The sequence below is a fragment of the Mustelus asterias genome, chromosome 7 (genome assembly GCF_964213995.1).
Source record: "Mustelus asterias chromosome 7, sMusAst1.hap1.1, whole genome shotgun sequence".
In the NCBI taxonomy this organism is placed as follows: Eukaryota; Metazoa; Chordata; class Chondrichthyes; order Carcharhiniformes; family Triakidae; genus Mustelus; species Mustelus asterias.
In genome coordinates, this window is record NC_135807.1 from 137,525,513 (window position 1) to 137,542,287 (window position 16,775).

The 16,775-nt window shown below is 45.1% G+C and overlaps 1 protein-coding gene across 1 annotated transcript in view; it reads right to left on the reverse strand.

Moving 5' to 3' along the window:
- The window catches only part of ano10a (anoctamin 10a), a 91,243-nt gene that overhangs the window by 23,221 nt on the left and 51,247 nt on the right, over positions 1-16,775 (reverse strand). The window contains exons 10-11 of the mRNA XM_078216914.1: positions 6,286-6,477; positions 316-444 (exon numbers count right to left, since the gene is read on the reverse strand). Coding sequence (XP_078073040.1) covers positions 316-444; positions 6,286-6,477 — 321 coding nt within the window. The remainder of the gene's footprint in view (positions 1-315; positions 445-6,285; positions 6,478-16,775) is intronic.

The following is a 16,775-nucleotide window of genomic DNA, read 5'->3' on the forward strand; positions in this document are numbered from 1 at the left end:
GACCCCACGAAGACCGGACATGCTCTTTCCACCTTCTTCCATCGGGAAAAGGATGCAAAAGGTTGAGGTCACGTACCAACCGACTTAAAAACAGCTTCTTCCCTGCTGCTGTCAGACTTTAGAATGGACTTACCTTGCATTAAGTTGATCTTTCTCCACACCCTAGCTATGACTGTAACACTACATTCTGTACTCTCTCTTTTCCTCTCGCCTATCTATTGTACGAATGGCATGTCTTGTCTGTATAGCGTGCAAGAAACAATACTTTTCCCTGTACACCAATACATGTGACAATAATAAATCAAATTAACTTACCTCTATACCCACAATTAACAGGACAAGCTCGACACCGCTTTGCTGAAATATTCCTTGCACTTGGGGCGATATCCCAATCAGTGCACAGTTGGTGATCACTGAAATAACTCCCATAGTTTCGAAGGCCAGCTATAAACAAAATGGGGTTTTGCTCAATGAAAGTTCATCATATTAAAATTAGAAAAACACGCATTCAGATTACTTTGACACCACACAGACCAACACTAATCACCAAAATGTTTCTTTTAAATGAACGTTCTACACACATACATACAAATTAGCAGAAGCAAGCCACTCAGCCTCTTGAGCTTGATGCAACCTTCAGTGAGATCCTGGCTGATCTGATTTTAACCTCAACTCAATTCCTGCCTACCCCAGATAACCTACCACCCCCTTGCTCATCAGGAATCTGTCTACTTCTGCCTTATTCATATTCAAAGTCTCTGCTTCCACCACCTTTTGTGGAAGAGAATTCAAAGGTCTCACAACCCTTGGAGAATTTTTTTTCCCCCTCTTCTGTCTTAAGTGCAATCCCTTATTTTTAACAGTGACCCCCCCCCTCCCCCCGCCCCCCAGTTCTAGATTCTCCCACAAGAGGAAACATTCTCACCACATCCACCCTGTCAATACCCCTCAGGAGCTTATATGTTTCAATCAAGTCGCCTGTAACGCTTCTAAACTCCAGTGGATAAGAGTCCAAATAAAACAACCCACCCATCCCAGTATTCATCTAGTAAACCTTCTAACATCTTTCCTTAAATAAGGAGACCATTACTGCGCACAGTACTCCAGATTTGGTCTCACCAATGCTATGAGGATTGGAATTATTTGCACAAAAATGAATCCCACACACAGATTTGATCAGTGTTATTTATATTATGGAGAAAGATAATCAAAGGCTCTAAAAGAACTAACAGATCACAAACATTTTTTCTAATTTTAAATGCAAACAGAAGCTTCTGTGAAAATTCTCCAGCCCCAAAACACAAGGCACAAAGCGATGTTTTTAATCTCCAAGGTTTCAAAGCAAAGCTAAAAATACTGGATTGATTCGTAGCTTGTACACAGGATCTCGGTTTACACAATAATTAGGCATCAGAATCATAGAATCTACAGTGCAGAAGGAGGCCATTTGGCCCATCGAGTCTGCACCGACCATAATCCCACCCAGGCCCTATCCCCATAACCCCATGCATTTATCCTATCTAAGGAACAATTTAACATGTCCAATGCACCTAACCAGCACATCTTTGGACTGTGGGAGGAAACCCACACAAATACGGGGGGAATGTGCAGACTCCACACAGACAGTGACCCAAGCCGGGAACTGAACCTGGGTCCCTGGTGCTGTGAGGCAGCAGTGCTCACCCCTGTGGCACCGTGCCTCCCATAAGGTTCCTGCTGGTGGCGCTATCGGGTAACGCAGCGTCATTGGTATTTAGACACTGGATATTATTCTGAACAGCACAGGGACTTATGAAAAATACTGTTTAAGAGCTTGCTGCAGGAGGCGCAGTTTGGTTATTTATCACGTTTGTGCTTATTCTCGATTGCTTATTGCTGCAGGCAGCTGTCCCAACTTCGATCCCAAATTGGGCTACACGGTGTCCCTGCTTCTATACACCCAAAATATTAGAGGGTTTCTGTGTAAATAGTATTGATGATGTGGAGATGCCGGCGTTGGACTGGGGTAAACACAGTAAGAAGTTTAACAACACCAGGTTAAAGTCCAACAGGTTTATTTGGTAGTAAAAGCCACACAAGCTTTCGAAGCTCTAAGCCCCTTCTTCAGGTGAGTGGGAATTCTGTTCACAAACAGAGCTTATAAAGACACAGACTCAATTTACATGAATAATGGTTGGAATGCGAATACTTACAACTAATCAAGTCTTTAAGAAACAAAACAATGGGAGTGGAGAGAGCATCAAGACAGGCTAAAAAGATGTGTATTGTCTCCAGACAAGACAGCCAGTGAAACTCTGCAGGTCCACGCAACTGTGGGAGTTACAAATAGTGTGACATGAACCCAATATCCCGGTTGAGGCCGTCCTCGTGTGTGCGGAACTTGGCTATCAGTTTCTGCTCAGCGACTCTGCGCTGTCGTGTGTCGTGAAGGCCGCCTTGGAGAACGCTTACCCGAATATCAGAGGCCGAATGCCCGTGACCGCTGAAGTGCTCCCCAACAGGAAGAGAACAGTCTTGCCTGGTGATTGTCGAGCGGTGTTCATTCATCCGTTGTCGCAGCGTCTGCATGGTTTCCCCAATGTACCATGCCTCGGGACATCCTTTCTTGCAGCGTATCAGGTAGACAACCTTGGCCGAGTTGCAAGAGTATGTACCGTGTACCGGTTCATCCTGGACCACAATATCTTCACCTTCAACAACCAGTTCTTCATCCAGACACACGGAACAGCCATGGGGACCAAATTTGCACCTCAATATGCCAACATCTTCATGCACAGGTTCGAACAAGACTTCTTCACCGCACGGGACCTTCAACCGATGCTATACACTAGATACATCGATGACATTTTCTTCCTTTGGACTCATGGTGAACAATCACTGAAACAACTCTATGATGACATCAACAAGTTCCATCCCACCATCAGGCTCACCATAGACTACTCTCCGGAATCGGTTGCATTCTTGGACACGCGCATCTCCATTAAGGACGGTCACCTCAGCACCTCACTGTACCGCAAGCCCACGGATAACCTCACGATGCTCCACTTCTCCAGCTTCCACCCTAAACACGTTAAAGAAGCCATCCCCTACGGACAAGCCCTCCGTATACACAGGATCTGCTCGGATGAGGAGGATCGCAACAGACATCTCCAGACGCTGAAAGATGCCCTTATAAGAACAGGATATGGCGCTAGACTCATTGATCAACAGTTCCAACGCGCCACAGCGAAAAACCGCACCGACCTCCTCAGAAGACAAACACGGGACACAGTGGACAGAGTACCCTTCGTTGTCCAGTACTTCCCCGGAGCGGAGAAGCTACGGCATCTCCTCCGGAGCCTTCAACATGTCATTGATGAAGACGAACATCTCGCCAAGGCCATCCCCACACCCCCACTTCTTGCCTTCAAACAACCGCACAACCTCAAACAGACCATTGTCCACAGCAAACTACCCAGCCTTCAGGAGAACAGTGACCAAGACACCACACAACCCTGCCACAGCAACCTCTGCAAGACGTGCCGGATCATCGACACAGATGCCATCATCTCACGTGAGAACACCATCCACCAGGTACACGGTACATACTCTTGCAACTCGGCCAACGTTGTCTACCTGATACGCTGCAAGAAAGGATGTCCCGAGGCATGGTACATTGGGGAAACTATGCAGACGCTGCGACAACGGATGAATGAACACCGCTCGACAATCACCAGGCAAGACTGTTCTCTTCCTGTTGGGGAGCACTTCAGCGGTCACGGGCATTCGGCCTCTGATATTCGGGTAAGCGTTCTCCAAGGCGGCCTTCACGACACACGACAGCGCGGAGTCGCTGAGCAGAAACTGATAGCCAAGTTCCGCACACACGAGGACGGCCTCAACCGGGATATTGGGTTCATGTCACACTATTTGTAACTCCCACAGTTGCGTGGACCTGCAGAGTTTCACTGGCTGTCTTGTCTGGAGACAATACACATCCTTTTTAGCCTGTCTTGATGCTCTCTCCACTCCCATTGTTTTGTTTCTTAAAGACTTGATTAGTTGTAAGTATTCGCATTCCAACCATTATTCATGTAAATTGAGTCTGTGTCTTTATAAGCTCTGTTTGTGAACAGAATTCCCACTCACCTGAAGAAGGGGCTTAGAGCTTCGAAAGCTTGTGTGGCTTTTGCTACCAAATAAACCTGTTGGACTTTAACCTGGTGTTGTTAAACTTCTTACTGTAAATAGTATTGGACATGGGTCAAAGAAAATGGCAATTGTTTTCAAGTTGGAAATGTACTAGTAAATCCATGCCTATAGCTTGGAGTGTGGCACACACTATTTTCATCATAACCAATACTAATTCCTATAACTTTACTCCTTACCTCTCTCTCCTCCTTTGAGATCCTCCTCAAGACTTGCCTCTTTGACCAAGCTTTTGGTCACCAACCCTAAGACAGTGTATGGGTCTTTGAAGGAGTTTTGCCACGTTAAAAAGGTGCTGCCTCAGTGCAGCTTGTTACCATACTGCACTTACTTCCTGAAGTTGACTCTTGTCCAGAGTAAATGCAATGGTACATAGGTCTGATTTCAACCCTATATTAGAATACAAGGTCCAGGTTTTATACCATTGTTCTAGAATACATTGGACAGCAACTCATGACATTTAGGCTTGTGCATTCAGAAGTGTAAATGTGGAAATTGATGTCATACGTAGCCCACTACTCCATAGGTTGCCCTGTAACACTGCTCACCATCAAACTTCGCATTGAAAAACATGCAACGGAATGAACTTGGGGTATCTGCCCACGAGGTGCTTATTAAAGACTATTAAAAGTTGGCACTGGTGCATGCTAAAAAGGTAAGCGAATGTGTCGCTGGCCCTAAAAAATTTCAAAAGTATGGAATCTCATTCCTTCAGATGTTAATCAGTGTTTGGGATTTCAAAAAATATTTTTTTAATCTTTTCCTGTCGCTCTTTCCTCTCTCTCAATCCCATCTCTCTTTCCCAAATTTCATTTCACTTTCAGCACATTATTTAAAACAAATTTAAACTTCCGGTCTGGACTTGGTGAGTTTCAGAAAGGATTCTTTAATCTGACTGGTTGAAGGCCTTACGGATACTTGCCCTGCTCACAGCTACCCGGTAAAGGACAGCATGCTAGATCAGACCAATCTCCTCCCTGAAGCCCATTGGGGGCAACCGACAGCAAGGTGAACAGTAAGCTCCATTCCTCCTTGACCGCAAAACCTGGGCCAAGATTCCTAACCCAACCAAGCATTTAGTTTGGATAGGTACAACCAAAAGAAGAACTCTGCTACTACACTATTGATTCCTAGGATGAGAAGATTGTCCAATGAGGAGTAATTTAGTGGAATGAATTCTTTGATGTTGAGAAGAACGAGAGATGATCTAATTAAAACCTTTAAGATTCTGTCGGGACCGAGAGGTCATTTCCCCTAGCAGGAGAGTCTAAAACTAGGAGCGTAGGGATGTACAGCTGAGGCTATATAAGGATCTGGTCAGACCCCATTTGGAGTACTGAGAGCAGTTTTGGGCCCCATACCCAAGGACCTTGGAGTGGGTCCAGAGGACATTCACAAGAATGAGTCTTTTTAAGACAGAGATAGATAGGTTCTTGATCAATAAGGGGATCAAGGGTTCCGGGGAGAAGGAGAATGGGAATGAGAATGAGAATCCTATCAGCTATGATTGAATGGCGGAGCTGACTCGATGGGCTGAATGGCCTTAATTCTGCTCCTGTATCTTATGGTAGTCTCAGGAGGAGAGATCGGGCATTTAGGATCTGATCAGGAGAAACATCTTCACTCAGAGGGTGTGAATTGTTGGGATTCTCTACCCCTTTGCCAAGTCAATGAGTAGATTCAAGACTAAAATTGATCGTTTCTGTGCAGGCAACATTGGGCAAAGCTATCAAAAGGATCTCGTCACAATAATGCAATAGAATTAGAGAGACAACTTTTAGGAACATACTGGAGAAATGTTTTCTTAAATACTGAAGAGAACACTGATTAGGAGAGATAAAAGGAACTAAAAATATCAAGTTAATGTCAAACTAAAAGTATAATCACAGGGATAATCACTATCTAATCCAGGGACATGCTCTTCAAAAGTTAATGAGAATGTCTTATGGTAAAAACAGGTCATATACAAGTATGCACATTGAACCAAAAGATAACAAGTTGTCATCGGGCAGTAATAATCGTTAAGATATTTCTCAGTTAAATAGCAAGGTCCTCTCCAGTTGAAAGATAAACAGAACAGGCACAAGCCGTACTTACCAGCCAGACTCCCATGTCTGCTGCAGGCTGGGAGAACGGCCGCTTGAAGACACGACACATTTTCAGGGCATCGGAAAACACTTCTGTGACATTGTTCAAAATCGCCAATATAGCGGCCAGAGGGTAAACACAGGAGAAAAGGCTGACGTAACCAAACTGCTGAAAAAGTTCCAAGTAATCATCAAAGGTTCCCTATGAGAAGGAGATAAAAATAAATAAATTTAAGAGCACAATCTCTAAAACTAAACACAAAGAACGAACTGCTGGCTGTTGTTCAATGGGTAACACAGCTGCTGCAGAGTCAGAAGGATCCAAATCCCACTCCAGACTTTTGAGCACATAATTCCAGGCTGACCCTCCCAGTACGTTACTGAGGAAGTACAACACTGTTGGAGGTACAGGTGGCGTTAGGACATTTGAAAGTGCTTTACAGCCAGAAGAACTCGTTAGTCAAGGGACAAAGTGTGACCCAGACACCTTCTTAAATGCGAAGTGATGCATTTTGGTTGAGCTAATGTAGGGGGGAGCTATACGATAAATGGCAGAACCATAAAGGGTGTAGATACGCAGAGGGACCTGGGTGTGCAAGTCCACAGATCCTTGAAGGTGACGTCACAGGTGGAGAAGGTGGTGAAGGCAGCACATGGCATGCTTGCCTTTATAGGACGGGGCATACAGTATAAAAGTTGGGGTCTGATGTTGCAGATGTATAGAACGTTGGTTCGGCCGCATTTGGAATACTGTGTCCAGTTCTGGTCGCCACACTACCAGAAGGACATGCAGGCTTTAGAGAGAGTGCAGGGGAGGTTTACCAGGATGTTGCCTGGTATGGAGGGGCTTAGTTATGAGGAGAGATTGGGTAAACTGGGGTTGTTCTCACTGGAAAGATGGAGGATGAGGGGAGACCTAACAGAGGTGTATAAAACTATGAAAGGCATAGATAGGGTGAACGGTGGGAAGCTTTTTCCCAGGTCGGTGGTGACGTTCACGAGGGGTCATAGGTTAAAGTTGAGGGGGGGGGGAACGTATTTTACACAGAGGGTGGTGGGGGCCTGGAATGCGCTGCCGGGCAAGGTGGTGGAGGCGGGCACACTGGGAACGTTTAAGATTATCTAGATAGCCACATGAACGAAGTGGGAATGGAGGGATACAAAAGAATGGTCTAGTTTGGACCAGGGAGCGGCACGGGCTTGGAGGGCCAAAGGGCCTGTTCCTGTGCTGCATTGTTCTTTGTTCTTCTTCAAACTAGTGCAGTTGGATTTTTTACATCAACCAGAGAGGACATAGGGTTTTCGTCATCCAAAAGGTGAGACCTCTTGCAGTGCAGCACTCCCTCAACCTCGACTTTGTGCTTCAAATCCCACTCCAGAAACTCGAGCAATGATCCTCTGACCCTGAGGCAAGAGTGCTATCCTTTGACCCAGGCTTCATTCATCCATGTAACCTTCGCCATTATTCCTTCTATGTTTGTCTGGCTTCCTCTGAAATGCATCAAAATTATTTGCTTCAGCAGGTGGCAAGTTCACAGTCTAAACGCCCTGAGTCAAGGTGTTGATGCAAAAGCAGGAAATTCTGAAGAATGAATCATTATAAACCTGTTTAGGCCGCAACTAGAGTGTTGATTCCATTTCCGGTCATGGTTAGATCTCAGCTGGAACAATCCAGACAATTCTGGTCACCACATATCAGGGGAATTGTGAGAAAGGGTACTGGGGAAGTTTACCAGCTATGAGGGTCCTTTATTTTAATTCTTTCATGGAATATGACAGTCACTGATTAGGCCAGAATTTTTATTGCCCATCTCTAATTGCCCTTGAGCTGGCAAAGAAAATCTCTCAAAAGCGTGATCTTAGCAAGAATGCAGTAGTGCTGGGTGCTGGGGGAACAACATGGGATTATTGAGTTTAGAGGTTTTCTTCTTCTCAGGTTCTGTGCCAAAAGGCAGGTCAATCCACAGCCAAGACCTCCACCAGGGGTAGAGCAAAGACGCAGGTCCCAAATCCACCCGAGGCATATCAGGGATTGAACCCCATGCTGTTCACACCAACCTGATCCACAACGGCCATCCAGCCAACTGGATCCAACCAAGAAAAAGAAAACATCTCAACTTCCCTCCAGATCTTTTGGCCAATGACCTCTATGACCTTTGGTTATCAATTCATTTGTGTGAGGGAATTTTTCTCTTTCAAAACCCCTCACCACCTTGAAAGCCTCAAATAGGTCACCTCTCTGTTCTAAAGGAGAACTGTCCCAATTTTTCCAACCTTTCCTCAGAGCTCTGCGTGCACCTGCACCACATGGACTGCAGTGATTCAAGAAGGCGGATTACCACCACCTCAAGGGCAATTAGAGATGGGCAATAAAAATTCTGGCCTAGCCAGTGACCGTCATATCCCATGAAAGAATTAAAATAAAGGACCCTCATAGCTGGTAAACTTCCCCAGTACCCTTTCTCACAATTCCCCTGATATGTGGTGACCAGAATTGTCTGGATTGCTCCAGCTGAGATCTAGCCATGACCGGAAATGGAATCAACACTCTAGTTGCGGCCTAAACAGGTTTATAATGATTCATTCTTCAGAATTTCCTGCTTTTGCATCAACACCTTGACTCAGGGCGTTTAGAATGTGAACTTGCCACCTGCTGAAGCAAATAATTTTGATGCATTTCAGAGGAAGCCAGACAAACATAGAAGGAATAATGGCGAAGGTTACATGGATGGAGTGAGAGGAGGATTGGTGGGAGAAGGTTTGAGGAGAATAAATACCAGCATGACTTTAGAATTAAATCACAGAATAGTTATAGCCCAAAAGGAGGCTATTCGGCCCTTAGTACGCTACTTTAAAAAAAAATCATTCTTGAGACATGGGCGTCGCTGGCTGGCCAGAATTTATTGCCCATCCCTAGCTGCCCGAGGGCAGTTGAGAGTCAACTACATTGCTGAGGCTCTGGAGTCACACGTAGCCAGACCAGGTATGTGCGGGTTAGGTTTGATTGGCCATCCTAAAATTGCCCCTTAGTGTCCTGAGATGCGTAGGTTAGAGGGATTAGTATGTAGGGATATGGGGGTAGGCCTGAGTGGGATTGTGGTCGGTGCAGACTCAATGGGCCGAATGGCCTTTTTCTGTACTGTAGGGTTTCTATGATTCTATTTCTAGGTAAGGATGGCCGATTTCCTTCCCTTAAATACATTAGTGAACCAGATGGGTTTTTCCGACAATGGTTTCATGGTTACCAGTATTCGTAATTCCAGATATTTTTTAGTGAATTCAGATTCCACCAGCTGTCATGGTGGGATTTGAACCCAGGTCCCCAGAACATGAGCTGAGTTTCTGGATTAATACTCTAGTGATAATACCACTAGGCCATTGGCTCCCCATACTTGTACTTGTATTATTTGCTGGCTTGTCCAGTTTGAATTGTTTGGCTTTACAAGCTTGAAAAGTGGGCAGCACGGTAGCACAGTGGTTAGCATTGCTGCTTCACAGCGCCAGGGACCCGAGTTCAATTCCCGGTTTGGGTCACTGTCCGTGTGGAGTTTGCACATTCTCCCCGTGTCTGCGTGGGTTTCCTCCGGGTGCTCCAGGTTCCTCCCAAATTCTGAAAGACATGCTGGTTAGGTGCATTGACCTGAACAGGCGCTGGACTGTGAAGACTGAGGGAATTTCACAGTTACTTATTTGCAGTGTTAATGTGAGCCTTACATATGACTAATAAATAAACTTTAACTTTTCAAACTTAAATGCCTTTTCAAATAGTCAACCTCAAAGAATTCAATTTCATTTCAGTAACAGAGTTGCAAAGTAGTGGGAATCTGGATTTAAACTCTACACTAGGTCCATGGGGTTAGAGGCTTGGATTCTGAAGAATTACCAGACGACGCAGTGAAAACAATTTGCTACCTTTCCTGTAGCACTGTTTCTAATGCCAGGGAATTGTGACATTTAAATTGGAACACAAAAGCCATACGATTCAGTTTTCACCACCAGCACTAAACAATCTATCACCAGCTGTAAACTTTATGAATGAACTGCTCGATGTAAAACATAAATTATGAAGTCAAACCATTTCAAAGCCTAGAGGTAAGAGTTGTGGGCAGCTAGCTGCATGAAAAGAGGATTTATAGTTATCTTTGGCTTTGACATCTTTATACAAACAGCACTGAAGAAAGAAATTCTTACAAATGTTTTTCAGAAACTACACCATTATAACCTGAATTGCTCAATACTATAATAATATTTATTCTGGAGTTTAGGTGAATTGTTAAATATTACCTTTTGCAGATGACTATGAACCCTTGAGATTTAATCAGACTGCAACTTCCATTCAACAAGGCTCAATTAAAAACTTCTACAAAGGTAAGATTGGATGATAAATCAAATCAAAATGGTGGTGCTCATCAGAAACAGAGGCCAAAATATTCAATGTTCGCACACATTGCTCTTTCAGCTCAGAAAAATGTAAACTTGTGCCAGGTTTACGTAAAGGGAACTAGTCATCAATCTCAAATGCAGTTCTCAATGGTCTGTGGGCCATCGACAAAGTCACCACCAAATCTGACACCAACTGGTGAGATGGGGTTTGGGCAGCTGGTGTGTAAATGGGGTGGATGTGGGAGCGATTGGGTAATGACTGACCTTCTAAAATTGGGGTTGAGCCAGAGTAGATTTAACTTCAGTCCAACCAGTGCTGTATCTGACAATGGGAATGCCTGGTGCAGTGTGGATAAAAGGTTTTACTCAGCATCAGATTCTCAATGTATCTGATTGAGGCAGGGTTTGATGTAACAGTGCTTGATGACAGACTTCTGTCCTTGGGCGGCAAGGTGGCACAGTGATTAGCATTGCTGCCTCACAGTGCCAGGGACCTAGGTTCAATTCCTTCGTGCAAAGTGCTTCCAGATAACACCCGCTGAACAGCCAAGCTCCAATTAAGTTTGTGCCCCTGTGTTAAGAAGGCATATGGTAGGCAGAGGGAAACTATCAAATCTTTCAGACTCTTCAATCTTAGAAACTTAAGGGAATGCAAGGCTAGTCTATCCTCATAACCTTGCTAGATAGATTATCTGGGATAGCCTGTAAGCTGTGCGGCATGATGGCACAGTGGTTAGCACTGCTGTCTCACAGCGCCAGGGACCCGGGTTCAATTCCGGCCTAGCGTCACTGTCTGTGCGGAGTCTGCACGTTCTCCCCGTATCTGCGTGGGTTTCCTCCAGGTGCTCTGGTTTCCACCCACACTCCAAAGATGTGTGGGTTAGATGGATTGGCCATGCTAAATTGACCCTGATGTCAAGGGGGATAGAAGGGTAAATATGAGAGGTTACGGATGGGATTGTGATTGGTGCAGACCCAATGGGCCGAATGGCCTCCTTCTGCACTGTAGGGATTCTATGATAAGCTTTTCCTCAGCTATATCGAATTTGTGAAGAGGGAATTTAAATAACAGGCTTTAAACATGTATCGTCTCTCATTCCTTTTTAATTTAAAAAAAATAAATTGAATTGTCATAGCAGTGTTTTGAGAAAAAGCCAAACTATACTCCGAGTTGCTAATGAGCACCATCGCAATATGTTGCTGATTGGAGTGGAGCTGACAGGGCTACAGGACAGAGATCTTTTTCTGTAACTATCCAATGGGAAACTGAGACAGTGGGAGACTGCGAGAAACGGAAAAGAGAAACCGAGAAACAGCTTGCATTTATCTAAAGCATGCCCAGGGGCCAGAAAGAGGGCATGAGAAACATGTTTAATTATAAATATAGACTATATAACTTCTCTCTTCAATCTTCGTTTTACAACAGAACCAACCCAAAGGGAGAAATCTACGTGTAACAGAAACCTGAAACAAAAAACATAACTGCAAGATGCTCCAGTTCCAAAAGGCTTTTCGGTCACAAACCATCAGAGTTCACCTCAGGTTCAGGTGATCATTTTTGCAGCTGTTCTAACTGAACACGTAGGATGAAAGACTGCAGACAGACTCCAGTGTGGTCATAGACATGCTCCAACAATTATGATATGAACCTGAGTCAGAGAAGATTTGCATCTAAGAAGAATAAGGAGAATGCCAAAGAGAAAACTGTGCCAGCAATATGATATGGTCATGGTATTGGTGCCATTTGACAGATAACATTATTTGAGTTACTAATGGAATGGATTGTTCTGGATCAACACAATTCAGGTGCAAACTTGGGTTGAGAAGTGGTGAAATAACATTTACTTCATACAAATGCCAGACAGTGACTAGTTCGAACAAGAGAGGGTCTAACAGCATGTCAGCTGTGACTCACTTGGTAACACTCTTGCTTCTGAATCACCAGGTTCTGCATTCAAGGCCCACTCCAGTACTTGGGCACAAAAATCAAGGCTGACAATGCAGTGCAGTGCTGGGGGAATGCTGCACTGTCACAGCCACTCTCTTTTGGATGTGACATTAAACTGATGTCCATTGGCAGCTCAGGTGGATGTAAAAGATCACATGGCATTATATTGATGAGTGGGAGAGTTCTCCCCGGTGCCCTTGCCAATATTTAACCCTCAATCAACATCACAAAAACAGATTATCTAGTCATCATCAGGGTGCTGTGTGCGCGAGCTTGCTGTGCACAAATTGGCTTCTGCATTTCCTGCATTCCAACAGTGACCAATTTCATAAGTATTTAACTCCCTTTGAGATGTTCTGCAATCGTGAAAAGCACTATATAAATGGAAATCTTTCTTTAAGCATCTTGCTTTGACCTCCAATGGCATTACCATCACTGAATCCCCCACTATCAACATCCTGGGGGTTACCATCACTGAATCCCCCACTATCAACATCCTGGGGGTTACCATCGCTGAATCCCCCACTATCAACATCCTGGGGGTTACCATCACTGAATCCCCCACTATCAACATCCTGGGGGTTACCATCACTGAATCCCCCACTATCAACATCCTGGGGGTTACCATCGCTGAATCCCCCACTATCAACATCCTGGGGGTTACCATCGCTGAATCCCCCACTATCAACATCCTGGGGGTTACCATCGCTGAATCCCCCACTATCAACATCCTGGGGGTTACCATCACTGAATCCCCCACTATCAACATCCTGGGGGTTACCATCGCTGAATCCCCCACTATCAACATCCTGGGGGTTACCATCGCTGAATCCCCCACTATCAACATCCTGGGGGTTACCATCGCTGAATCCCCCACTATCAACATCCTGGGGGTTACCATCGCTGAATCCTCCACTATCAACATCCTGGGGGGTACCATCGCTGAATCCCCCACTATCAACATCCTGGGGGTTACCATCACTGAATCCCCCACTATCAACATCCTGGGGGTTACCATCACTGAATCCCCCACTATCAACATCCTGGGGGTTACCATCGCTGAATCCCCCACTATCAACATCCTGGGGGTTACCATCGCTGAATCCCCCACTATCAACATCCTGGGGGTTACCATCGCTGAATCCCCCACTATCAACATCCTGGGGGTTACCACTGACCAGAATCTGAACTGGACACAGCCATATAAATACCGTGGCTACAAGAGGTCAGAGGCCTGGAATTCTGTGGAGAGTAATCTACTTCGTGAGCCTGTAACCCACTCCCCCAAAGCCTGTTCAGCAAGTACACAAGCCAGGAGTGTGATGGAATACACTCCACTTGACTGGATAAGTGCAGCTCCAACAACACAAGAAGCTCGACACTATCCAGGACAAAGCAGCCCTCTTGATTAGCACCCCATCCACTCAAACTTCACTTCCTCCACTACAGGTGCAGATGGGCAATGGTGTGACCATCTCCAAGCTGCACTGCAGCAACTCGCCAAGGCTCCTTCAGCAGCACCTTCCAAACTTCTACCAAAAGAGAAAATGTTGGAAAATCTCAGCAGGTCTGGCAGCATCTGTAAGGAGAGAAAAAAGAGCTGACTTTGAGTGCAGATGACCCTTTGTCAAAGCCAAAAGGCATAGAAAGTGGGAGATATCAGATTCCAGCATCTGCAGTAATTTGCTTTTATTCCAAACGTCTACACCTGAAACAAGGGCAGCAGACGCATGGACCTCTATCACCTGCAAGCTTCCATCCAAGTCATACAATAATCTGACTTGGCAATATACAGCAATTTCATTGTCCAAATGTTGGACCTATCCAATTTGTGATAAATGATGGCCTTACGAGCATGACCAGACCCTCTGAGGAATAATACTAAAAAAACTACACACTAACTTACACTAAGACAAGATTACATTATGACTAGCATTTATGTAGCACTTTTAACACAGAAAGGTCCCAATTAGTTTAACAGAGCACAAGGTAAGTAGTTCTGTTCTAGAAATCCAGTTGGTGAAGGATAGAGCTGGAGCCTATCTTTGCACACTTTTATATTTACGACATTACACCTCACAAACATCGATCTCCTGAACCAACAACCACAGTTTTAATCTGTATCTGTTTCTGTGCTTAAGCAAAACCACAGTTAATGCAGGATCAGACCATTCAGCCCTTTGAGCCTGCTCCATCACTCAATAATCATTGAGCCAAAGGAGGAGAGGTTAGAAAAAGATGACCAAAGGTTTGGTTAACGGTGTGGGTTTTGGGGGGTGGAGTCTTAGAAAAAGATAAGTGGAGGTGTGGTAGGAGTTAAGGAGATAATTTCAGTGGGATAAGTAGCCAGTTTGAGAGAGCAAGATTGTCTGAGTTATGATACCTCAGTTAAAGCAAGCAAATCATTTGGCCAGACATAAGACGGCATTCATCAAGCCATGCATAATCGTAAATCATATGGAATGCCTTTTAATATAATAATGTGTGTCAAGGTGTTTCATTGGAACATTATCAGACAAAATTGGGCACTAAGCCACAAAGTGGTTTTGAGAAGCCTTTCTTAGGAGAAAAGGCAGGTAGAGACATGGAGAGGTTCAGGGATATGCAAGAAGCCAGAATTAGGTCAGTGCAGTTACCTCAGAGGATCATGGTGTTGAAGGAGACTGTAGAAATGGGGAAGAGGCAAGGTTATCGAGGGATCTGAAAAGAAGATTGAGAATTTTAACAAGCCTACGAGCTCTGGGATGATGGGTGAATAGAGTTTTAATGTGCATTAGGCAAGAGGCAGCAGTGTTTTATGGAGGGTAGAATGAGGGAGGTTGGCCAGGCGTAAACCGATAATAGTCAAGTCTGAAGTAACAGGATGAGGGTTTAAGCAACTGATGATCCGATGCAGGGGCACAATGTGAGAGAGACGATCTTAGGGACAGTGTGAATGTGTGATCGGAAGCTCATCGCGGGGTCTAATACAAGAGGCAAGGTTGCAAACTGTGTTGGCCAGTCTCAGGAAGAGGAATGGAGCTGTTGGCTAATGAAGAGTTTGCTGCAGGAGCCAAAGACAAAGGGCATGATCTCACGACCTCATCCCACCTGTTGTTTAGCGAGGTGAGGTGGTAAGATTGGGTGAGCGGTAAGAAATCAGGTTCGTGTCAGGTTTTTCGCCTCACCCAATTGTTCCGGCCCTGTTTTGCCAACAAAATCAGCTTAGTGCCCAAAGGGCGCAAAGCCAATTTCAATATTAATAACAAAATTTATATGTCATTCGTGAGTCTTGGAGTCTGGGCTCATTTGCACTTACCTGCTCGCCGGTTGAGCCTCTCACTGATGTCCATAGGGCGATACACTGGGAGATCGGGGCGACTGCGCAGTGACGCCCCAAGAACTCAGCAGCCCCGGCGAGCTAAGACTCCTCCCCAACCTACCCCCCCTTCCCTGCCCTCCCCCCCCTCCTTGCTGGAGAGAATCACATCCTAGCTCTTTTTTTTTGCACTGAGTGCCATAAGATCACATCTCATAGCTCACCGAAAAAAACCCAGTGCGATCTCTCCCATTTTCTCGCTCGTTCGGCACTTCGAATTCTTTTTTTGTGAAATCACACCCAAAATCTTTGTTCTTCCCAATGTTTAGCTGGAGAAAATGTCTGCTCATGCAGGATGTCTGACAAATTAGTGTAAGTGGAGGGATCAAGAGGAGTAATGGCATTACCGAGCAGGGTGTGGTCAGTGCGATGATGAAAACTGATGCTGTGTTTTCACCCAGTGCCACAATTGGACTGTTTATAGGTGAGAAATAAGGAGGGGGACCAGGAGCAGCTAAATCCTAGGGCCACACTTTGTACTTGCTGAGATTCATAGAAGGGAGAAGGGAGTGCAGAAGGGAGCCATTCGGCCCATTAAGTCTGGACCAACTCTCTGGCAGAGCTTCTTAAGAAGTCTCACAACTCCAGGTTAAAGTCCGACAGGTTTATTTGGTAGCACAAGCCACTAGCTTTCAGAGCGCTGCTCCTTCATCAGGTGACTCACCTGATGAAGGAGCAACGCTCCGAAAGCTTGTGGCTTGTGCTACCAAATAAACCTGTTGGACTTTAACCTGGTGTTGTGAGACTTCTTACTGTGCCCACCCCAGTCCAAAGCCGGCATCTCCACATCAAAGCTTCTTACCCAGGCCCT